Here is a 25,760-nt window from a genome sequence, read left to right as displayed (position 1 = left end):
CACAACGCGAAAAACATACTCAAATTAAAGCCAAGTAATACATTAAAAAATAACTGTAGTAAGAAAAACAAATGAAAAATGCGAACTAATGTAACGTCGTATGGTGAGTTTTTGTTCGTATCGTGGAGCAAAAATATGTTCGAATTTCATGTCGTATCCTGAAAATTTCGTATGCTGGGGCGTTCGTAACCTGAGGTACCACTGTAGTAAACAACGTATTGTCGTAACGAAACTTTAATTATACCTGCCAGTATTTTCGTGTTCTAGCATGCTATAAAAGAAAGTGTCGCATTTCCATTTAGTGGACACGTGACTAAAGTATATAACACCGTTTTCATCCACATCTACATCATCTGGAATCATTAGTTCCTTTCCTTCTACCTTTTCGCCAGTGCTCACGAGAGTTGTGACTGTTCCTATACAGTTAAATCAACAGTATTGTAATAGTTGTATGTGAATAATATAATAATAATAATAACGAATGTAAGTGTTCCATACCTTTCTTAATATCAACTTGTAGAAGTCCTAATTGAGCATCGGCTACGTATAAGGTACCTTTGGCATCGAACCTTAAACCTAAAGGACGACTGCAAGGTATTGCTTTCTGTTTCTCTGTTAAAAAATATGTAAATTTATTATCAAGTAGATGTATCAGTTAATTATATGAATGCATAATTATTATATGAAAACCGAAGCATTTCAATTGAATTATTGGATATCTTTAGAATAAAGGTTTCTCGATCTTGTTGATGAAAAGAGAATTATTCAGAAAGGGAAGATTAAATGCACATCAGTAATTCAATGTTATACACAAAAACATACAACAGTTATGTTCTTGTGTGCAACATTGAATTAGCGATGTGTACTTAATCCTTCTTTTCTGGATGGATGAGCCTTTATTCTTGCTCGAAGCGTGTCATCGAGATTACCGCCGTTATCGTTGACCAAGAAGAAACTTTCAGGAAACTAATGTAGTAGTAGTAGTAGTTCCTCCAATGTTAAGTACCATAACGGGCAACAAGTATCTTCCATCGATTTCGATCATGGGCGAGGGCTTCAGCTTCCTCCCACGTCATATTGAGCTTCTTCAAGTCTTGAAGAAAAGTTTTACGCCAAGTATTCCTGGGGCGTCCTCGTGGTCGTTTGGAACCAGCGGAATTCATTTCATGGCTGTCTTAGGGATCCTATTCTTCTCCATACGAAAAATGTGGCCGGCCAGTCGGACTCTTCTACGGGCGACAATGCTATGAAGTTTGCACATCCGACTCCTTCGAAGAACCTCTTAATTGGTGATATGATCTAAATATCGGATATTCAGGATTCGTCGTAGATATCGCCGTTGAAAGACATCGAGCTTTCTATTGATATTTCCCGATGTGTTCCAGGACTCACTAGCATAAATAGCTATCGGAATCACGATGGAGGTGAACAGGCGGAATTTGGTTCTTAATGAGATGGATGGTGTGGACCAGATCTTGTTCATCTGCCAGAAAATGGTCTCCGCTTTTCCGATGCGGGCACTTCACGTTCATTCTGCGTCGCTATTTTGGGAAATTCCACTATCCAAGTAGATTGTTGCTGTTGTTAAGTTACGGCAACGCAACACTTGGGCGATCTGCCTAGGGGAGGATGCTTTCCGAGAAATCTTTTAAAGGATAACTGGCTCCTATTCAGGCATTACAGACGTGGAGAAAATGCGGAAAACTCCACGTTGCCACCCTCCCTGGCGAGGCGCGAACGTACGACCGAACTCTCAGTGTTCAGGGAACGGAACCACTTGGTCACTGGTGGGCCCCCGAAATAGGTAAATCACTTTAACTCTTCCAATCATTGTGCTCTGACAATAACTCCCCGTGTTTGGGCATTGTTACATACATGCATAATTTTCGACTTCACAGCGTTTATCCTGAGATCAATTTCGTATGCCTCCCGACCCAATGCGGCCGTGGCTTGCTGTAACATTGATTCGCTTTCCTCTAATAGGGCAATATCGTCAGCAAAAACCAAATCTCCAAGACGATTCTGCTCATGCTGTTCTCAATGCGCGCACCGGACTCTTCTGCCCGCCGCGTGACATAATCAAGGGCGATAAGGAAGAGGAAAGGGAACAGGACACAATCCTGCCTGACTCTGTTGTAATTTTAAAGAAGTCCGTATGACCATCTTCAGTCTTGACGCAACAACTCGAATGCAAGTATAAGGCCTTGAAAATGGTGACAAAGTTTGTCGTTATATCATATAATCGCAGGATCCGCCACAGGGACTCGCGGTGAACACTGTCAAAAGCCTTCTTGAATCAATGAAATTGATGGCCGATGGGTGTCGATACTCAACGCATTGTTCGAAGATATTTCGAAGGAAAGATCTGCTCGCTGCACGATCTTCCGCAGTGAAACCCAGCTTGCTCCTCCCACAAGCGCTGATAGAGAGCAATCCGCAGGCGTCGAAGTAGGTCCACACAAAATGCCTTTCCAGGCACAGAAAGGAGGGTGATACCTCGCCAGTTAGTACACTCGGAGATATCTCCTCTCTTAGGAATTCTGACTATAGAGCCCCTTCTCCAATTCTCTGGAACTCCCCACATTGCTGGCACCTGTTAAACAGTGACGTTAGCTTTTCCAACACAAGTGCCCTCCATGCTTCAAAATCTCAGTCCAAATTTCGTCCAAACTGGCTGCCTTACTATTCTTCAGGCTCTTAATCGAAAGCTCCACTTCCTCAAGGGTAATATCACCAGTGTGAACCCAAAGCTCATCCTGTGTGTCCTTAATAACGAAATCGTAAACGATGGTCGGTTCCGATTAATTAAATGTATTCTGAAAATGTTTCATCCACCTCGTTTTGCTCATCTTGAGCGATCAGAAGCTTCCCGTTTTTTTTCTTTTATTGGAACGTTGGAGTTACTCCTCATCCCAATCAGTTCATTGACTATGCGGCACAAGGTCTTGGGATCATTCTGGTCGGACGCCTGAATGCTTCAGCTCCCTTTCGTTCTAACGATTCCTTCTTGTCTTTCCGATAGCTTTTATTTACACGTCTATCCAACTCGGTGTATCTTTGGCTTTCTTCCTCCATTTCAGCCATTATTTTAGCCTGGTCCCTTTTAAGTTTTGCGTCTTTCCTCTCATCAATCAACTTCCACGAGTGATCTTGGATCCACTGATCCTTTGTCTTCCTCGACGTCTTCCAATGATGTTTTGGGTGCAATCCGTGGTAATGTCTCAGGTTTTCCAGAGATCTACATCTGTCATCTCTCGAAGAAGGGCGAAGCGATTGTGCAACTCCAGAGTAAATACTTCGGCGGCGATTGGATCATTTAATTTTTCACCCAACTTTAATATAGAATTTATAAAATTAGTAAACAATGTACTGTACAATAGAGTATAGTATTTAAAATGTCTACTCGGACTTATTTTGTTAACAGGACATATTATCGACATCTTCGTTTAGCAAAAGTTAAGAAAGCTTATCAAACAGTGTTTATTTTTCACCCGTACACTTTATACACGATATTGAGTTTCGTACTACAATGCAACTAAAAGTAGTGATTGAGTAGTTAATTATACGATCTTTACAGAGAAAAATACATTTATAAATCTATAAAAGCTCCAACTTAAAAGAATTTGGACTCATGATTTATATAAGAAAATAAAATGCAATTTCAAGAATTACAATGGTGATAACGGCATCTAATTTTATAATATTTCTTCATATATTGATAGATATAAATTAGAACGTGATTTATATAACTTACTGATATTCTTATATAATAAGTAGATTTGATTAAATTCAGATATAATCTACCGTTAAGATATGATAAAAGTGTCAATTTATCACTATATCGTGACCTTCGTACCAATCAGGCTATATACAGATATATTAATATATGAGTGTCCTAGCTTAAAGTAATGCATGTAATGGATTAATACACTTTTTAAATTATATATATCAGACATTTATAGAAATTATACCAGTATTTAAAATATTATAAATGTATTATGTATATATTTTAAACAGTGTATTTATTTCTTATTATATGCATTACTGTAAGCTAGAACATTCTTATTACTCCGGTGCCTTTTGTCGAAAATTCCTGAAATTTTGCGAGGAGACTCTGTATTAAGAGTATTGATGCCAGTACATTTTGGAGGATAAATGTCGAGGGGTGGGGAGATAGATCGGGGTAAAGTGCCGTATCTCGTGTGTAGGTCGGACTTAATGATTTTACTCGTTACAAGAATTTACAATTTTATAAAACTCGTCTCTAACCTGAAAATTAAGCTCTTTGACATTTTAAAATAATTAATAACATAAACATTTTAAAAATAACATATCGTGACAGATGACATCACACACTATTTTAAATGTGTTGGGCGGTAAAGTTACGTCACTCGTTGCTAGATTTCTTCCGTATTAAACAAGAATTTTTACAAATTAATTAATAGGGTACACGAATGGGATGGTAGTTTAGTCTTTATGACGCTAAACTGACCATTAGATCACCCGTGTATACACTCAAGAAGGAAGATATGTTTTGTGTTCACTTAAAAAAGCGTTTTGCAGCAATTATTTATATATACGTTTTATAAAAATTTAAAAATTAATTTAAAAGATTTTAAAAAAATAATAATTATTATTTTTCTTACCACAAAGTTTATTTAAGTTGACTACACAATTGAAATTCTTTCCAGATATTTTTGTTATGCATCCATCCCGTGTTCCCGTATAAATTTCTCCTAAAAAATGAAAAATGCAGGTAAAATTGTGATAAAAATTGAACTTTTTATACAATAATCCTATCATTACTTAAATATAAATTTATTTTTAATCTAAACACGAATATACCTTGATAAACGGCGAGAGATTCGGGAGCCTCAATGACGCCTTCGAATAACCTTTCACCTTCATGCACCCCATTTGGAAAATATAAACCGTCTAAAAGTACCGAAGCCTTCTTGGCTTTTGGATCGTATTGTATAATTCTAAAAATAGGAATAATTAACAAGCGTAGATACTTATTTTCTGTAATAATTAAGAATATCATTGGTTTGGACATATTACATAGACTATTGGTTATAAATAAAAAATATATGCTTTTCGTTAATTTACAGAATAAATTTTAAGCTGTCTTATCAAATAGTAAACAACGTATTGCCGTAACAAAACTTTAATCATACCTGCCAGTATTTTCGTGTTCCGCAACGCTATAAAAGATAGTATCGTACTTCCATTTAGTGGACACGTCACTAAAGTATACGACACCATTTTCATCCATATCTACATCATCTGGAATCATTACTTCCTTTCCTTCTACCTTTTCGCCAGTGCTCACGAGAGTTATGACTGTTCCTATACAGTTAAATCAACAGTATTGTAATAGTTGTATGTGAATAATATTATATTAATGATAAGGAATGTAAGTGTTCCATACCTTTCTTAATATCAACTTGTAGAAGTCCTAACTGAGCATCGGCTACGAATAAGGTACCTTTGGCATCGAACCTTAAACCTAAAGGACGACTGCAAGGTATTGCTTTCTGTTTCTCTGTTAGAAAACATAAATTAATTATCAAGTAGATGTATCAGTTAATTATATGAATGCAAGTTAATAAATTAAGAATATTCAGGAGTCGGGTTTATAGACTATAATTTATAAAGCGAAGAATTTTAATTGTATTATTGGATAACTTTAGAATAAAGGCTCATCCATCTAGAAAGGAAGGATCGAGTGTACATCAGTACAGTAATTCAATATTATACACAAAAACATACAGCAGTTATGCTTTTGTGTATAACATTAAGTTATTTATGTACAGATGATGTACATTCTTGCTCGATGGGTATTATCAAGAGCCACTAAAGAGTGTACATCGAGATTACCGCTGTTATCCTTCAATAAGAAGAAAATTTCAGGAAATTTTAATACAGTTCTAATGTAGAATTTATAAAATTAGTAAAAAATGTAGTACAGTTCAACTAAATGTAGTTATCGACTAGTTAATTATACGATCCTTACAGAGACAAATAAAACATTTATAAATTTATATAAGACTCCAGCAATTTAGATTCATGAATATAGCAGTTTTCATTGTTTATATAAGAAAATAAAATGCAATTTCAAGAATTACAATGGTAAAAATAAAAAAGACGTAGTCGTTTCCAAAAAATAGCCTAAAAAAAGGTCTGGTCGTCTGAAGTTTTTACTAAGGAACATTTAAAAGAAATATGATGATCACCAAAGTTTTTGGAAACGACTACGTCTTTCTTATTTTTTAAAGAAAACTTCATCCTCCAGCGAAAATTTAAAATTAAAAAAAAGTTACAATGGTGATAACGGCATCCTATTTATTAATATTTCTTCATATATTGATAGATATTAATTAGAACGTGATTTATATAACTTACTGATATTCTTATATAATAAGTAGATTTTGATTAAATTCAGATATAATCTACGGTTAAGATATGATAAGGGTGTCAATTTATCACCATATCGTGACCTTCGTACCAATCAGGCTATATACAGATATATGTGAGTGTCCTAGCTTAAAGTAATGTACATAATGAATTAATACACTATTTAAAAAATATAGGCCTATATATATCATACATCTATAACACTTATATATTTATATATAAATATTAGTATATATATTACTTATATATACTAATAATTATAATATTTGAAATACCGGTATAAGTATTATGCATATATTTTAAACAGTGTATTTATTTCTTATTATATGCATTACTGTAAGCTAGAACATTCTTATTACTCCGGTGCCTTTTGTCGAAAATTCCTGAAATTTTGCAAATAGATTGTGTATTAAGAGTATTGATGCTAGTACATTTTAGAGGATAAGTGTCGAGGGGTGGGGAGATAGGTAGGGGTAAATTACCGTATCTCGTGTGTGGGTCGGACTTAATGATTTTACTCGTTACAAGCATTTACAATTTTATAAAACTCGTCTCTAACCTCAAAATTAAGCTCTTTGACATTTTAAAATAATTAATAACATAAACATTTTAAAAATAACATATCGTGACAGATGACATCACACACAATTTTAAATGTTTTGGTCGGGAAGTTACGTCACTCGTTGCTAGATTTCTTTCGTATTAAACAAGAATTTTTACAAATTAATTAATAGGGTACACAAATGGGATGGTGGTTTAGTCTTTATGACGCTAAACTGACCATTAGATCACCCGTGTATACACTCAAGAAGGAAGATATGTTTTGTGTTCACTTACAGAAAGCGTTTTGCAGCAATTATTTATATATACATTTTATAAAAATTTAAAAATTAATTTAAAAGATTTTAACTGTGATTTTTAAAAAATATTAATAATTATTTTTCTTACCACAAAGTTTATTTAAGTTGACTGCACAATTGAAATTTTTTCCAGATATTTTTGTTATGCATCCATCCCGTGTTCCCGTATAAATTTCTCCTAAAAAATGAAAAAAAAAATTATACATGTAAAATTATGATAAAAATTGAACTTTTTATACAATAATCCTATCATTACTTAAATATAAATTTATTTTTAATTTAAACACGAATATACCTTGATAAACGGCGAGAGATTCGGGAGCCTCAATGGCGCCTTCGAATAACCTTTCACCTTCATTTAAGCGATTATTGACGGTAAGAGGACCCGTTAATTCGCTCCATTGCCGAACTCTGTAAGGAGAAAAGGGTGAAATGTGACATTCGATACGTATTACGAGGAACCATTTAACATCGGATACTCACGTGAAAGGTTTAGGATGAAAGTCTAAAAGATGAGGAGAGTAGGCGAAGTAGGCAAAGACTATCCCCAAGATGGCGAATAATTTGAATAGGAACGACATTTAGCTTTGTTTAAATTAAGAAATTAAAATAATTATCCAAGAAATATTATAAATAACTACATATAATACATTTACAATTCGATAAGTTTAGTAATGAATTTAATACTCGACCACTTATCCAATTTCTATTGATAAAGTTGAGTTATATTGTGGAATTTGAACTGGAGACGATAGAGCGATAAATAACCGAAGATAGAATTGTGAAAGATTATTTCTAAACACTTATATCTAAAATTATATTAGATTATAATTTCAGACAGAATTAAGTAATAACAATATAAATATAAAATTATATATTAAAAATTTAAGTTCAATATCGTATTTTACAAGCAGAATATAATTTGTACGTACAACAAACTATATTTTGTAGTGCTGAATATTTAATTTTTCATAGTAAAAATGCCTGCTATGTATAGATTAAGTAGGCTGTCTCTTGGTCCAAACTGTTTAGAATTCAGTACGTTTATTTGTAAATTTTATACATTAAAGGTTAAAAGGTTAAATTAATAATATAGTTTATCTATTGGACACGCGCCATTTATGTTTCTGTTACGAAGTGTATAGAGAATATACAGAAACTTAACTTTTCTATACATGCTTCTAGGATATATCCTCTCTATTCATATATACAATATTTCTGATATATACATATATCATATAAAATGGCACTTCTGCTTATATATTTATTAAAATGTGCCGATGTTGTGCGGTTCCGTTTCTGCTCCAACGTACTGTAGGTACTGTACACCTGGCTGTTCTATGACAGATACATAAAAATTTTAAAAACTCTTTTTTAAATTCATTAATCTCTAAAGTTGCAAATGCTATTTTTTTAAATATTTTCAGACCTTCTTCGAAAATCTGTCGTGGCCTGTCCCACCCAATATTTGCGAAACGGATTGTACTATTGTACTGCTGAGTGTGATTATAAATCGTTGTATTATCAGCTTTGCAAGCACTTCTAGTTGTCGTCCTAAAAGCTTATAAAGAAAAGTTGGAAGCGATTAGAGCTTCGTATGTGTGAAACAGTACTGGTAGCATATAATATCGGGGTGCGGAATCAAAACTATTTTATTAAAGTTGCGTGTCGTGTGCCTTCCCGCCACAAATGCTACCTTTAGACAGGTATCCTTGGTCTGTAGGTGACCTTGACTAGATGCCGCCTTACATCCTGGTGCGGAATGATCGTTACTATGTGACTGTTTATTTGAACAGTCGTTTTTTACACACACATATATATATATATATATATACAATTTGCAATTTCACATAACTGTAAAACTAGACAATTCTCATGTGTCGATGTTAACCAATGGGAAATCATATTAAAAGTCTTTATATAGTTTATATTATCTATAAATGTTTCTCAGAAGTGTAATTCACTAGTCATTATGTATGTGTAAATATACAGTATAAGATAGCATACGTTATATATTTAGACAAAAGGAATGTATTTCAATTTCCTTATATTGCAGTTACACGTAATGTAATAGGAATAATTACATAATAAAATTATGTAGTAAGTAACAAATAATTACATAACACCGTAAATGTGATTAATAATACAAGAAAGTAATATAAATAGTTTAATACTAATAAAAATTGAAAAAAGTATAGTTTACAATATTTTAGACAACTTTTTAGGACAGTAATTATAAATTAACAAGCAAAATTTTAAGGTAACAGCAAAGTATTTAAATATTAAAAGCTGTATTTCTATATAAATATACGTAAAAATTTTATAAAATTTACGAATTAAATACGTAATTGATTAGCATTTTTTGTTTATCTTAACAACGAGAAATGTTTCCTCGTTTGTATGTACAGGTTGCATCTACAGTATCAATTTTATAGTATTTAAGGTAGATAAAGTTTAAGGTACAGAGGTAGATGCTCGTTAAAATAAATAAAAATTCTTTAACTTATTTAAATTAGAAAAACAAATAATTCTTATTATATTTGAAAACATTTTAATAAATTACTTAAAACTTACTTTGAATTGTTAACATTAATGTATACATACAGTATATATTAAAATTAGGAAATATTGATATATACTATTATTAATATAGAGTAAATATAAAGGGCGAGTTATAAAATTAACCAACCTTGTTTCCACCCTACCACTCTCCTTACAACTTCGACAGATCTCGATAAGGTCGATGACGTTTACAACACTTACCCTTTGGCCAGTACGCTTTCTAAATATAAATTATCACGTGTTTTTTTAAATATAATATAATTATTACTTTAAAATTAATGAATGATTTTTTAAAATACTTATTTAAAAGATATATATTTCGGGTGAATAGTTAAGGGGTTTATGTTGTAAAAATAAAAATAAAAAAAAATTAAAAATAACATTATTATAATTAACTATAATTAATTAATAATTTTAAGAACAAAGTTTTAAAATAAAGGGAAATTTATTTTTTAAACGAAAGATGGCGGTACGGTCTATTTGTTTCGCCAGCTGAAGGGGTGTGGCTTTGTTATAATTTATTACTTTTCCGGTTGTTATACGTAACAGAGGGAAAGTATGGCCATTGGTCATGTAATGATCCCCAGGATTTTTGAACGTCAAGAAATTCAAAAAATCTGGGGTATTTTATGTATATATGGATATTTGTCTGTGTGGGGGGGGGAAATTTTGTTCATCCTCTTTGAAGCTTAATAACTCCTGTGTATTTTGTCGAAAATTTTTGAAATTTTGCAAGGTAGTTTGTTTATTAGGGGAATTGATACTATTAAATTCTGCTGGTTAAAGGTCGAGAGAGTGGAGAGATAAAGGGATCGTGTGTGTCTCTAGTAGGGTCGGACTCGAAGACGATTTTACTGTTTATTAGCATTTATAATTTTTTATAAAACTCATTCATACCCTGAAAATTAAGCTTTTTACCATTTTATAATAGTTAAAAATATAAAAATTTTAAAATAAAATTCATATCAGATGGCGCCACCAAATGTTGCCGTGAAAGTTAAGCAACTCGTTGCTGAATTTTTGTTTAATTAATTTTTAATCGATAAAAAAAATATTGAAATTTAAAAATTATAAAATTGAAAGTATATAAATTTTCATTTTTTATTTATATTAAACAAATATATTGCCATGTTTTTTTTATGTTTTCGTTCGCCATTGGTTTTTACTATTTTATAATAAGAATAGAAAAGATCATTTTTATTACTTAAAAACTAGTAAAAATGATGTTTATACGTTATTTTTCTTACAGAAAATAAAATAATCACCATTTTAATTAATTTTATTCCGATTTTGATTTATTTATCATTAAATCTAATTAACTTTTGATTTTATTGGTAAATTTTATTGCTAAAATAGCTTTTATTTAATTGATTTTACTCTTTATTCTAAGTATGCGGTGTATAACTTTTATACACCGCATACTTAGTAAAAATAACAATTACGTAAGAGATAAGGCATTTTTCATGGATCTGAGATTCACTCGAGTCTCAATAAATGTCTTTAAACTGTCGTAAAGAACTTTAAATATCCCTTATAACCGATTATATTATAACTTTAGATGAGAAGGTGTTGCTCGTAATAAATTATCTTTGTGTAATAACTTGAATTGGATGCTTGATAAAGATGTCTACGAATAGAGTATGTTTAATATATTCCTTGTACTAAATATTAAAAAAGGAATAATATATTAATGACTTTTTAGAAATCAATTCATCGATTCACTCTTAATATTTGTTTCCAGATTTCTGCTGTCGAGTCAATTTGATAAAGCCACTTTCACTTCCTCCTCATTCATCTCTTTCTTCATCATTATCTTTTGCCAAATATCCTTTTCTCTGTATCCAATTTGCTTTTTAAATCCCTCCTCTTTCATCCCTATCTTTTGCTAAGAAGATGTCTCTCTTCATGATCACTTGAATATATTTTTTTCCTCCTTTACCTTTTGATACACTCGAACTACTTCATTACTTTCTCATAGAAAGCTTTTAGTTAAAATAATATGTTTTTATTGTTTACTCATTCGTTTGATTAGAACGGATCAAATTATGAATCGATGTTTACAACTTGTGATGTAACGTCTTTGTCACGGAATATGCTTAATTAAAAGTTGTTTGTACGAAGAATACGAACAATAAGAACGTACGTCATATTATATTATTCGACACCATTAATGAGAAATTGTAGGAGGGATGGATTATTAAGTACAAAATGATGAAGTTGGAGACCGTAATCAATACATTTCTAAGGGAAAAAAATTATTTATACTTGTTAAGATTGAAGTAACTCGAATGACAGGTAATTAAGTAAACAAAAAAAGTATAAATAACATATATCAAAATCTATTACATGAAATATGTAATATTTTCTTAGAAAGTAGAACTTCTACAGGAATTTTTTAAGATAATATTTAAATCTATAAAAATGTTTAAGACGAACCTGTAAAAACTTACTTTAAAATTTATAAAATAAATTATTTTATAAGAATTTTGAATGGAACTTTACACAAGATTAACTTTTAGTACAGGTATCACCTGTCTTAATAATTAAATGAAAAAGAAATTTATATCATTAGTAATTAAAGGGTTTTAAATATGTATTAGTGGATTGTTTCGAAACGAATTTCTGCTGGGTTTAATTAAACTAAGTACAAAATAAACCCAATAAGAATACAGATAAACTATTTGTACACTAGTATCTGCTGTAAAAATTTAAGTTACAAATAAAATAAAAAGTAACGAAGTCACAACTTGAATTATACTACATAAAATTTATTAATATAAAAGAAAATTTGTCGACAAAGGTTTGAATAACCACGTGTATATTTTCAGAGTTAAATTGAATGCAAAAATGAGTAATTAAGACGACGACATTTAATCGATCGTAGCTTTAGCCATTTTATTCAAAAGAAATGGCATCAGTTCTCCTAACCAAAATTTAATATACAATAGTATTACCGTTAAATAAAAAAGTTAAAAGAAATTATCGGAAATTCATAAAAATTAAAAATAAAATAATTGAAAAGGGACAATTATTTATTGTGACTTCGTCACAAGCCAGGCTGCAATTTTAATCATATTCTTTATTTATTCAATTTAAAATATATGTTCTTCATTTAAAATTAGTAGTTTCTTGCCCCTGTATATCATACATTTCCTGATAACAACAGAATCGTGCCAGTTACATACGTAACTAACCAATCGGGGAAAAAGTTTTGAATCGAATTCACGCGACCTCCTATCTAAACAGGAAGTTCTTATAAAGTTAATCGGTCCTCTAACCCTATGAATTTTATATCTAGTTTTGACTTTCGGTTATCTAACGCCGTTCTTAAGACTAAGGAAGGTCAGATAGACAGACGGACGACAGTGGAAATTTATAGGTCTACAATTTTTCAAATTGCAGTCCAAATAAGGCTTTTTTGTTAGATAAGTAAACGTATATATTTTACATTTATATAAAATTTATTTTTTAAATTATTACTTAGTTATTTTTTTATAAAATTTGGGAATTTTTCTTTGGATATTTCTATTTTTATATAAATTTTAATATAATTAAGCGACGTATCAACGTTATCAAATACAGAAAATTTTATAAAAACAAGGTAGGATTAGATAAAAATTGAATTAACGTTAACGATTATATTAATCACTCTGTTTTTTTTTTCTATTTTTTAGTGTAAATGGATAATTATAGATTAGTAAATGATGTTTATTTTGTTAGAAAGTGATGAAGATACACGCCATAAAATTGATGCTAAAATAATAAATAAACTCTTTGGATCTTTATCAAAATTAATATCTAACTTCTTGTTAATGAGAAAATTGACACTTTACGTCATCAATAACAAAGCACTTTCTCTAATGAAGTGACTTGTCTCTGACCTTTAGCCAGCTTACCAGAGACTCAACTGTAGAAAACTTTTACAAAAATCTTATTTAAATTAATAAACAGAAGACAGGAATAAATATCTCTGTGATTTCAACATTTCGATTTGCCTTCTTATCATTCTGTTTCCAGTTTTGTCAAACGGGTGATAGATTACAACCGTGACATATTGGGTCTAATATTAGGTATACACAAATGGTTTATTTCTCGTCTCTATCTTAAAATCCGAGGTTAATCTTTATACTAGTGTAGAAAAATGTATTTAAACTTGAAATTTATTGCAATTAATATAAGTTGTGAGCTTCTCTGTACGAATATGAAGTTAAGCGGAGAAGCGAACAGGAGGAGCGAATGCATTAACGATTAATTTTCAGATAAAATATATAGTTTTATGAAGTATGTCACTTGGTAATTGTTCCTATTTCTTTAAATTTAACAATTTTCTCATATTTACGCTGTATCCTATTAGCTTTAAAATGTTTATTATATTATCTCAAATATTGTTTAACGAAAATTATAGGTCTGAGAGTCTGTAAAACTGCATTTCAGATGTTTTAAGGCATTAAGGGATAAATAACTAAGTATACATTAGAGCATGGGTCAACTTTTACTTATAATTAGATCCAACTGCATTCCCTCATCAGCTTATCATAATTGTGGTTATGATATCCTCAATAGTCTAAGTAGTGTTACATTGTCCTTTCTAGAGCTCACTCTTTTCTGCAATTTTCTGTTCATTTCCATTTATTGGGAAGAGAAATATTAATAATAATATCCATTTATTTATTTTTTCAACCAAAAAGTTAATGTCTAAATGTAATAAAACGATTTATTATTTTTGTTTTAATGTTGTGACATTCTTTAAAATGAATTTTCTGAATTTCAAAATCAGAATTTATAATTTCAATTAAGATATCTTTCCACTTTGTTTCTTATTCAAAAGAACATTCTCCAAAGATTTGAATTTTGTGTCTATGTAAAAAAGCAATTGATATGTGCTTTTAGCAGCATAAACTAGAGGACTTTAGTATCTCACAGTAGATACAAAATTTTGTTAAATTTGTATTTACGTCAATGGCATCTTTGGAGCATACGCATTCAAAACATTCATTATATATTTTCTCGTTCTTTCTATGTTCGATAATATATAGCCTGCATTATAATATAATACGTTATTTTCTCTATTAGATAGAGATTAATCCACATTCATCGAATCCCATTCTTCTATTTTAATGCTTTCAATCATATGCTCGTCCTTCTTTTCAATTTTAGAAAAGAAGGACGAGCAAATGGATTACTTATTAAAATTAAAATAAACTAAAATTTTCTTTCATTACTTAGAATTTCATCTAATATTTAAATGAATTAATTATTTAAATTTACACGTTTATGTACATAAACCAAGTTTAGATTGAAATTTCTTTTTCTTTCTCAAATAAATATTTGTGCAGAAACAAGCTGCCACTTCACATATTACTTCACACATTAGTTTAACACGCTGATGGAAACTAGAAATATATTTCCTTTCAAGTTATTAAGCCTGAGTGGTATTGGCGGGGACTTTCAATGAAAGAGATTTGTCACGGAATGATTCCAAATGAAACATTATATACATAAAATTTCATTTATATTAAAATAATTGTAATCACTTTTTCCTGAGTTGAAATGTTAGGTTTAGAAGCATTTGATCTTGCTGCAAAGATTTTAGTCATTCTGTTCTTGACATCTTCCATGCCGACTGGCGACGATTGCAAAACAATTACTGAACGATTTTCTGCAGATTTATTGATGTCTGCCTTTGTTTCAAACTCTTTGATCGTAATGTCGACGTAATGTAAAATCGTACAATAATACGAAAAAATCGACGATTAAACTGTGCAAATTATATAAAGAATAATAAAATTCCCGAAAATATTAATTTATTTCGATTTAAAGAATTAAAAATTATCAAATTTATAAAAAAAAATCCAATACTTTCGTGTAATTTTGTGCAGTTTCGTCACTTTTATAAGTTTAATACGTTTAAAATAAATTATTTGTAAGGTTTCTTGAATAGAAAATTAGATAAAGGTTACAATTTGTAACGAGTTTACACAGATTTTAAATAAGCTATTATAATTACGATATTTAATATTTGATAATGAAACACAATCCATCATCATCATTCCATTAAATGTCCTGCATTCTTCTCAACAGGAAAGCAAACAGAAGCTGCATACTGAGTTTAATGAAGTTTCTGTTTACTTGTCTGTAGAGAAAAATCGATATTACTAATGAATTGAATTGGATAATTCAACGTAAAAAAATGAAGGGTAAGGTTATATGCTAATTTTGAATTATAATTAAAATTCGCGCCTATGTAGCAGTGAATGATCCGCCAGCGATATATAAAAAGGGTATAATATCCCTATAATATCAGGGCTGTTTGAGAACCCGAATGAGGAGGAAGAACTTTATTGTTTCTTCCTATTCTTCGCTTTAGTAATCTATTTTTGCTGATCTCTTTCATGTTTCCTCCCGAAGAAACTCTGCTGATTTCCGAAGAAACTGACTAACTTCTGTATACTGTATATTCCTGACTCGAAAGGGTAGATAACATTGCCAGATGATCACAAATCTTTCCAAGAAGGACCATCACTAATCATTGCCAATACAGTAGCAAACTACTAAAAATTAAGAATAAACTCTGTAAAGCCAGTTTTGCGGAGAATCTATTTTCGTCTTAGCAATTTTCTCTGAGTTATACGCACGATTATACGGTATATAAATAAATAAGTGTTGTATACTATACAATATATCTATCAGTAGTAGTATGTACAATATAACATAGCAGCTGTAAAAGTAGAAATGATATAGCAGTAGCAAGACAGTAAACTTTCAATAGAATGTGAGAAATCATTTAGTTTATTTAAATTTAACTGTATTTATAAAGGACAATAAGAATTAGCAAATGTTTACTACCAAAGTATTTCATTAAGTGTCATTGCATGTGGTACGAATAAATTTAATAGTACTCATCAATCTAAAGTTAAAACGGAGTCGAACTGTATAGCCTATATAATGTAGTTCATTTAAGACCTAAGAATAGATTTTTAAATTAAAGTTTAAAGGACCACTTTTCATTATCCGTGTATTACGGTTTTCCGTGCATTAATTAGACGGATAATCGTGAGATCGGTCTATTTGCAAGCAAACTGACAATATTAACCGTACCCTAATATCGCCTATGTACTCTACAAATCGCGAACGTACAGGCGTAGCATACCGATGTCGTGGGTTCGTCCCCTCAACCGATCATTTCCATTAACTGAAATGATGACGACTGGCTCTGATACATCACGTTTCAGATGGAATCACCCACTGCGTGATGCAGCCAGCAAAGAGAATCTCACAAAATACATTTGTACGTTTGTTTGGATAATGCGTTTATATCTGTTTTCCTATATTTATAAAACCTTATTCTTTGATGTGTGTAAATGACATTTCTTTTGATGCCCAAGTCCCAAGACTTTATAGTTATGATACAAACACTGTTATATTATTTACGAAACTGACTAGAAGCCATCTAAATCTATAAATGAGGATGTTTGTTTGTTTGTTCGCTATACACTCCTAGGTCATTCGAGCAATTGCTACGAAACTACACAGTTACGTTCAAATTTTTCCAACTTAGATCATGTCATACATCAACCCCAAAGTATCAATTGGATTTCGATATATCGATTAATTTCTGTCTACATTTGATTTGCTCAGTTACACGTAGCGCCATCTTTCGGAAAAATTTATTAAAATAATTAATATAATTTTAAAAATCTGTATATTATATTCACTGAATTACTAGGATAACGATATAGTGCGAAATAGATGCACCATTACGTCATTACTACGACAGGTAGCACATAACGCTTGCCTGCATGAAGTGTAGTGTTTTGTTTTGTTGTACTGTACGTTTCCTGTTTGCAACAGAGTCACGACCGTTATGTAAATTTTTGAATCAAAATAACGTGACTCGCGGTACAAATCGAAAGTTTATATATAATTAATGTGGTCTTCTCTCTCTTACGATTTCCATGTCTGGTCTCGACATTCATCTATCAAACTCCTTTCTGGAGATTAAGACGAACGACAGTGGGAATTTATAGATCTACAATTTTTCCAAATTTCAGTCCAATAATTTTTCTATAAACCAATATTTACGAGAATACACTTCCCGTATAGTTTATACAATCTGTTGCCAAAATTTAAACAATTTATTACCACATATTTTAACTAGCATTTTTACATGATGTTTATATTTAAACAAGTCATACGAATTTTTTCGGAAGTTAAGATTAGCAACTTTGATCACGTGCAGGGCCATCACAATCTGTCTAACACGGATCACTTTTCAAACATTAATAGTAGACCGGTATTAATTAGTAGTCGTTGACCATCCTCTCTTCAGGGAGGTGGTCAATGACTACTTTGATCAAATTACTTCGATCCTCTTCCGCAACAGCCTCTTCTTTCTATCGGACTCAGCGGTAAGGTGGCATTCGAATAAGAAAATTTCATAATATGAGGTTTCCGGGCTGCACAAAATTTGAATTAAGTGGTTTTCGGGGTGCCGAGTTTAAATATTTGGTCCGTTATTCAAGAAATTTGATTCGTTGGAAGATTACCGTTTGATATTTGGCTGCGAATGAAACAGTTTCTTAAAGTTAACATTAGGAAAAAAAATATATCTTAAAAATTTTTAAATATCATATTTTCAATTGGTGTCTTCTTGACCAATAAAATTGTGCCATTGTACCATCTGAGTATCGCAATAAACGTGGCAATAGTAGGCTGAAATAACCAAACCCTTTATATAATTTTTGTCTTAATGTTTGTTATATTATAGTATTGATATTTATTTATATAACTACAAAGATTATCTTACGTAAGGGTTTATCACATCGAGTGATCAATGTAACACAGTTTAAAATTCCTTTATTCCTCTAATGTGCACAATTTAAAGAATTTTTTAAATGCGTTAATTGGTCACTCGGTGTGATAAACTCGTACGTAAGATAACCTTTGTAAATATAATTCAAATACTTTAATATAATAGAATAATACAATAGAAGGATTAGAAGTATGAAATAATCTAATAATCTTAATATTTGCTGTTATTATTGTTTGCTGGATCAACGTTGTGCTCATCTGCTAGTTATATATACTGTATATATATTAAAAGAAAATCTATATTCTGAAGCTCTTCTGGTGCCTAAAAAAATATGAAAATTTCAATTAAACATTAACTTATTTATTTACTTTTTTAAGTAGAAGATGTGAAAATTTCACTATCTTTCCAAAAGTTTAAATTGAAATGAATGCTTAATTAGTGAATAATACAATGAGATGTTACACTGCTTGGAAAGAAGTAAATCATACAAAACTATTTTTAAAATAGTTTATAAGCAAAATAATAGTATAGGAAGAATTTCTACACCTTTTTATATTTCGATAGTGTATCGAGATAGGCCTACATCATGATGATAGCTAAATATACAAATATCTATCATCATTGTGTATGATAAAAATGGAAGAAATAATCACGTAAGAAGAGAATGCAATGTAATTATTGAAACTATAAAACTTTCAGCTTTTAGCAACGGTAGGTAGAAATACTTCAATGAATCAAACAAAATTAAATTAATTTTTAATATTAGATTTTCTGTCCAGATATGTCAGGCCCCGTCCCTCACCACCCAGCTGGCCCATTGTAGGCCTGGCCGAACCCATAATGGGCTTGCTAAAAGAGGTTCTCTTAGTGCCCACAGGGTGGAAAGAGTTTAAATAAAAAAGTATTACATTTTTACTGAACACTATCTGAAGTTAATAAACATTACAATTTAAATTTTTTTTAACTTCAAATATTGAAGAATTTTCTAATAAAAAATTCAGCATTTATGATATATGTTGATGAGTTTGTATAAAATGAAAAGTTATAGTTTGATCTGTAAATAATATCAGTGTGTCTGAGAAATTTTGATAGTTAAAAATTTATCTGCATGATAACATGCTGCTGAAGTTAGTGAATATAGGAGAATCAGTTTGAAAATTTATTCAGGTTTTGCAAATGTCAAATGAGGCATAAAATTATTTATTAAATTTAAACATTAAATAGACAAATATTACTAGATAATGAAGTAAATTAATAAATTACTTGGAATATTTGAAAGATATACTAACAAGTAAGTATATCTTAGTACATATAAAAATCTGTACATTTGCAATATTTACTGTTACATTTTGATGTAAAGAAATAAAAAATGTTTAATTATCTATTGACAGATAATCATAAGTGAAATATCTTCATATTTCTTGAGAAAATAAATATCTTATTTTATTCATTAAGTAATATAAAATTTTATGTGTAATATTTGATCTATTGCTAGTGAGATGATGATGTACAAGCTGATTTTAATTTGTGTTGTAAATCACTATTTACATTTAATTCAAAGTGTGTTTAATGTTGTTTTACTGTTTTGCTAAGTCAATTGTTGTTCTGTTTACTAGATTGCAAGTTTGATCTCTTATTGCATGTAGATTTATTAGTTTTAAATGATGATGCCTTTTTATGAGAAGTATCATTAATATTTATAATATAATATNATAAAATGAAGTTGTGCTGATTTGCAATAATAATATTTTTAAAATAAAAATTTGTTGAGTAAATTAAAATGTGACAATTTGAAATAATATAACGCTGAAATTATTTTGAAACTTTTTTATTTTTACGTTACATTAATACAGTTTGTTTATTTATTTAAGTGTTTCCACTTTTTCTTTCAGTTTATCTAAAACATGACATATTTCTGCAAGTAAGTGCAGGAATAAATTTTAACGATTGTTGATGATATGTTCTCGATCTAATTTTTGATGTTTTAAAATGTGATACCAAGAATGATGACTTTGGAACTCATGAATAAATTGTTGATCAAGTCTTTGGTAAAGGGAAACAAAATTACATTTTACTATGTAAATATCTACTAGGACATCGTATTAGTAGGTGTAGGACTTATTATACTGATGTCTAAGTTCTGCAAATTTAAGAAACCTATTCAGAAAAAACGATCTTTATTTTTCACCTGTTTCACCCGTAATCACCAGGGAAACAGATGAAACAGGTTAACGGCGTATGCTCGCTATTGAATTTTGTCCACAGCCAGCGTAAGCTGGTATCACAGCGCTAGAAAAGAAATAACTGCGCAGGCGCGAAAGAAGGGGACGGGCCTTTGACGTCATCGGGTGTGCTAGCGCATATTTGCTAGTGTTTTGCTCTCGCAAAGCTGTAGTTTGCGGCGGCACTAAGACTGGCACAGATGAAATATCTTTAAATGAAGACTCTACTTGAGCTGCACGATATACTCAGTGTGGATGATGCCATTTTTAAGGAAGGAGCTTTTTCTAAATTTGTCAGTTCTCCTGTCGATGTCATTAGTCTCTGTTACTGTTGTTGCAGAATCTACCTTTGAGATTTCCTTTTCAAAAGGTACTAGCTTATCTGTACTAGAGTTTCTGGATAAATTTGCAATCACAGTATCAGAAATATAAAAGGCTTCTTCCGATATTTTCTGTGAATCGTACGGATATTAATGCTAATTAAATAGTATTACTTTGTTGTCCTAGCCTATTTGTTATCGTCATTCTTCTCTAGACATCATTTAGGAGTTTGGTAAGGGATTCCTTACTCCTGGCACGCTCTGGAGCAGTTCAATTCACCCATTCGAACGTACTCCATATCTGGCTGAAGGCTATCTTCAGTCCAGAAACCTCTTTGAGAGGTCCTGATATAATTTCTAGGCATATCCTGCAATAAAACGAGAAAACAAAAATTTATTAAAAATAGGCATGTTACCCCAAGAAAAATGTGGTATCTTTCACATTTGTCCGGGTAAGATGCAAGCGTTCTAGAATGTCTGATCAGGATTGGTGGTAGCTGACAATGAAAACTTTAGAACCTTAAGTACACCAGACATTAATTGTTTTTCGCAATTTTTATAAATTCTATTTTAAATTTTAGTTTTCAAATTTCTCTGGAAACATTTCACAACACGAAACTTCGTTTTACTTTGCTTTTATTCTTCTGAGATACAAAATGTGGTAACGATAACTAGCTTTTGCTTTCCGCTCTCAATATTTGTGCAACGGTCGATCATACAAACACATGACAGTATCTGATGTTACCGTATGAAAATAACAATAATAACAATAGCATGTTTCCCCAATCCACTCTATTGCTAATTCAATTTGCTGAGTTACGCGTAGGCAAATCTATTGGCAAAAATTTAACAAAATAATAAACTAAATATAATTCTTATAAAACAGGATATACTGTACTGTAATATGTAGTGTACATTATATTCACTTAATTACTGCGACAATGATATGGAGCGAAGTAAATGCCCTATATAATTACTGAGACAGGTAGCATATAGCATTTTCCTGCATGGAAAGGAAAGTGTTACCCTGTGGAAAGTCTATAAGTATTTAATTTTCCACATTTAAGAACGATGGGGTTTTACATTTCTGAACGATACTTTCTTAACACCAATAAGTGCCCTGTAGTAGCTGAATGGATAAAACCACCGAACACTGATAGTTAGTCGTGGATTTGGACATGGCTAATTGGATGGCTACGAGGAGTTTTCCCGGTTTTCTTCACCTACATAAGGTCCAGCTTCCCATAAAAGTTTTCCCGGGATGCATCCCTGGCAGATCGCTCACGTGCCGCGTTGCCGTAACCAAACTAATTCGGAAAAGTAATTATTTATTGTGACGTCGTGACAATGCCAACTTGCAACCTTTCGTCACAATATTCTCAATTATTTTAGTGGTGGTCTTGCCCCTGTACGTAACACTCCTTTTATCAATAGAGTCCTGTCGGTCATCTATGTAACTCCGTTCGGGAGAAAATTTTGAATCGAAGTAACGTTACTTTCGTTCTAAACCGGAAGTTCGCATATAGTTTATCAGTGCATTCTGCCCTTAAACTTTCTCGACTTTCATCTATCTAACTCTTTTTTCGAGATCAAGAAATACAGACACAAAGACAGGGAACGACAGTCAGAATTTATAGCAATACAATTTTTTTTTTTCAAATCGCAGTCCAATAATTTTTCTATAAACGCAATATTTAAAAGAATATACTTCCCATATAGTTTATTGCCAGTCTGTTGCCGAAATTTAAACACTTTATTATCACATAAAAGCAATTATTTTTGTATTGTTACAACACGTTTTTATTTAAACAAGTCATACGAAGTCTTTCGGAAGTTAAGATTAGCAACTTCGATCATTTGCTCGGTCATCTGAATCTATTGAACACGAGTCACTTTTAACTTATTAATGGTAAATTGACCGTTCTCTCTTCCAAGAGGAGGTCTACGTCTACTTTTGATTGAATTAACTCATTCCGCAACAGCTCCGTTTTTTTTTAATGGACCAGGGTATGGTAGCATTCGAATAGGAAAATTACATTATACGAGATTACCCGCAACCACAAAATACCAGCATGTTTTAGGTGGATTTCGGAGGTGCCGAGTTTAAATATTTGGTCTGTATTTTGCGAAATTTGATTAGTTGGAAAATTACCGTTTAATATTCGGTTGTGAATGGAACAGTTTGTTAGAGCTAACATTAAGAAAAAATATGATATCTTAAATTTTTTAAGGTATCGTATTTTCAATTGGTACTTTCAACTCGACCATTGAATTTGTGCCATTTCGTACCATCCGAGTATCTCGATAACGTTATATCGGTAGGTTAAAATAACCAAACTTTTTACGTGGTTTTCGTTTTAATGTCACTATATTATTGTATTGATATTTGATTTATATAACTACGAAGGTTAAGATAACCTTTGTAGATATNTAGGCACATCTATTGGCAAAAATTTAACAAAATAATAAACTAAATATAATTCTTATAAAACAGGATATACTGTACTGTAATATGTAGTGTACATTATATTCACTTAATTACTGCGACAATGATATGGAGCGAAGTAAATGCCCTATATAATTACTGAGACAGGTAGCATATAGCATTTTCCTGCATGGAAAGGAAAGTGTTACCCTGTGGAAAGTCTATAAGTATTTAATTTTCCACATTTAAGAACGAGGGGTTTTACATTTCTGAACGATACTTTCTTAATTGTAATAAGTACCCTCCAGTAGCCGAGTGCATAAAACCACCGAACACTGATAGTTAGTCGTGGATTCGGGCATGGCTAATTGGCTGTCCACGAGGAGTTTTCCGGGTTTTCTTCACCTACATAAGGTCCAGCTTCCCATAAAAGTCTTCTCGGGATGCATCCCCCTGGGCTGATCGCTCGGGTGCCGAGTTGCCGTAACCAAATAAACCAAACTAATTCTAACGAGCGATTACTTACTGTGACATGGTGACAATGCCAAGCTGCAAGTTTTCGTCACAATATTCTCAATTCTTTTAGTGGTGGTCTTGCCCTTGTGCGTAATACTTTCCTTTTATCAATAGAGTCGTGTCGGTCATCTATCTATATCCATTCGGGGGAAAGTTTTGAATAGAAGTAACGTTACTTTCGTTCTAAACCGGAAGTTCGTATATAATTTATCAGTGCCTTTTGCCCTTAAACTTTCTAGACTTTCATCTATCTAACTCTCTTTTCGAGATCAAGAAACACAGACACAAAGACAGGGGACGACAGCCAGAATTTATAGGTCTACAATTTTTTTTACAAATCGCAGTCCAATAATTTTTCTATAAACGTAATTTTTACGAGAACATACTATACTTCCCCTGTAGTTTATACAATCTGTTGCCGAAATTTAAACACTTTATTATCACATAAAAGCAATTATTCTTGTATTTTTACAACACGTTTTTATTTAAACAAGTCACACGAAGTCTTTCGGAAGTTAAGATTAGCAACTTCGATCACTTGCGCGGTCATCTGAATCTATTGAACACGGGCCACTTTTAACTTATTAATGGTAAATTGACCGTTCTCTTCCAAGAGGAGGTCTACGTCTACTTTTGATTGGATTAACTTCAACTCATTCCGCAACAGCCCCGTTTTTTTTTTAACGGACTAGGGTATGGTGGCATTCGAATAGGAAAATTACATTATACGAGATTACCTGCAACTACAAAATACCAGCATGTTTCAGGTGGATTTCGGAGGTGCCGAGTTTAAATATTTGGTCCGTATTTCGCGAAATTTGATTAGTTGGAAGATTACCGTTTGATATTCGGTTGTGAATGAAACAGTTTGTTAGAGCTAACATTAAGAAAAAATCTATGTTAAATTTTTTAAGGTATCGTATTTTCAATTGGTGTCTACTCGACCATTGAATTTGTGCCATTTCGTACCATCCGAGTATCGCGATAACGTCACATTGGTAGGTTAAAATAACCAAACTTTTTACGTGGTTTTCGTTTTAATGTTCGCTATATTATTGTATTGATATTTGATGTATATAACTACGAAGGTTATCTTACGTAAGAGTTTATCACACCCAGTGATCAATGTAACTCGTTAAAACTCCTTTATTTTTCTGCTGTGCACAATTTAAAGAATTTTTGGAATGCGTTAATTAGTCACTCGGTGTGATAAACTCTTACGTAAGATAACCTTTGTAAATATAATTCAAATACTTTAATATAATAGGACAATACAATAGAAGGAATAAAAGGATACGAAATCATGTAATAAATGTTTGTTGTTATTTTTTGCCCAAGCAACTCTGGGATTGCACGCTTGTTTATTATATGTTAATAAATAAATCCTTAACGTTCTCTCTTAGGATGAAAGCAAAAATATGTAATTAGAAATTGTATTAATGTTTATCAAAATTTACCTAATATTTTTTCTATTTTTTCTTAGAAAATTTATTTAAATTTGATTAAATTTATAGGTAATTTGTACACAAACAAAAATGAAACTGGATGTTTATTTATCACGTAGTTTTATGTTAAATGAAAATAAAATGAATACGGAACGTGATCAAATGTAAGCAAATAACGTTG

General features: G+C 31.3%; 1 protein-coding gene across 1 annotated transcript in view; it reads right to left on the bottom strand.

The window, feature by feature from the left end:
* The window catches only part of LOC111612571 (adipocyte plasma membrane-associated protein-like), a 16,566-nt gene extending 6,507 nt beyond the window's left edge, over positions 1–10,059 (bottom strand). Inside the window, exons 1-7 of the mRNA XM_023353802.1 lie at positions 9,967–10,059; positions 7,761–7,862; positions 7,573–7,688; positions 7,366–7,455; positions 5,432–5,545; positions 5,178–5,349; positions 4,913–4,982 (exon numbers count right to left, since the gene is read on the bottom strand). Of these exons, the coding sequence (XP_023209570.1) occupies positions 4,913–4,982; positions 5,178–5,349; positions 5,432–5,545; positions 7,366–7,455; positions 7,573–7,688; positions 7,761–7,858 (660 nt within the window). The 5' untranslated portion in view covers positions 7,859–7,862; positions 9,967–10,059. The remainder of the gene's footprint in view (positions 1–4,912; positions 4,983–5,177; positions 5,350–5,431; positions 5,546–7,365; positions 7,456–7,572; positions 7,689–7,760; positions 7,863–9,966) is intronic.
* Positions 10,060–25,760: the final 15,701 nt, after the last annotated feature.

Source organism: Centruroides sculpturatus, unplaced genomic scaffold (assembly GCF_000671375.1).
Source record: "Centruroides sculpturatus isolate CEXI.00-Female unplaced genomic scaffold, Cexi_2.0 scaffold1771, whole genome shotgun sequence".
Classification (NCBI taxonomy): Eukaryota; Metazoa; Arthropoda; class Arachnida; order Scorpiones; family Buthidae; genus Centruroides; species Centruroides sculpturatus.
Note: the sequence above shows the minus strand (reverse complement) of the source record. Positions and strands in the feature narration are given on the sequence as shown.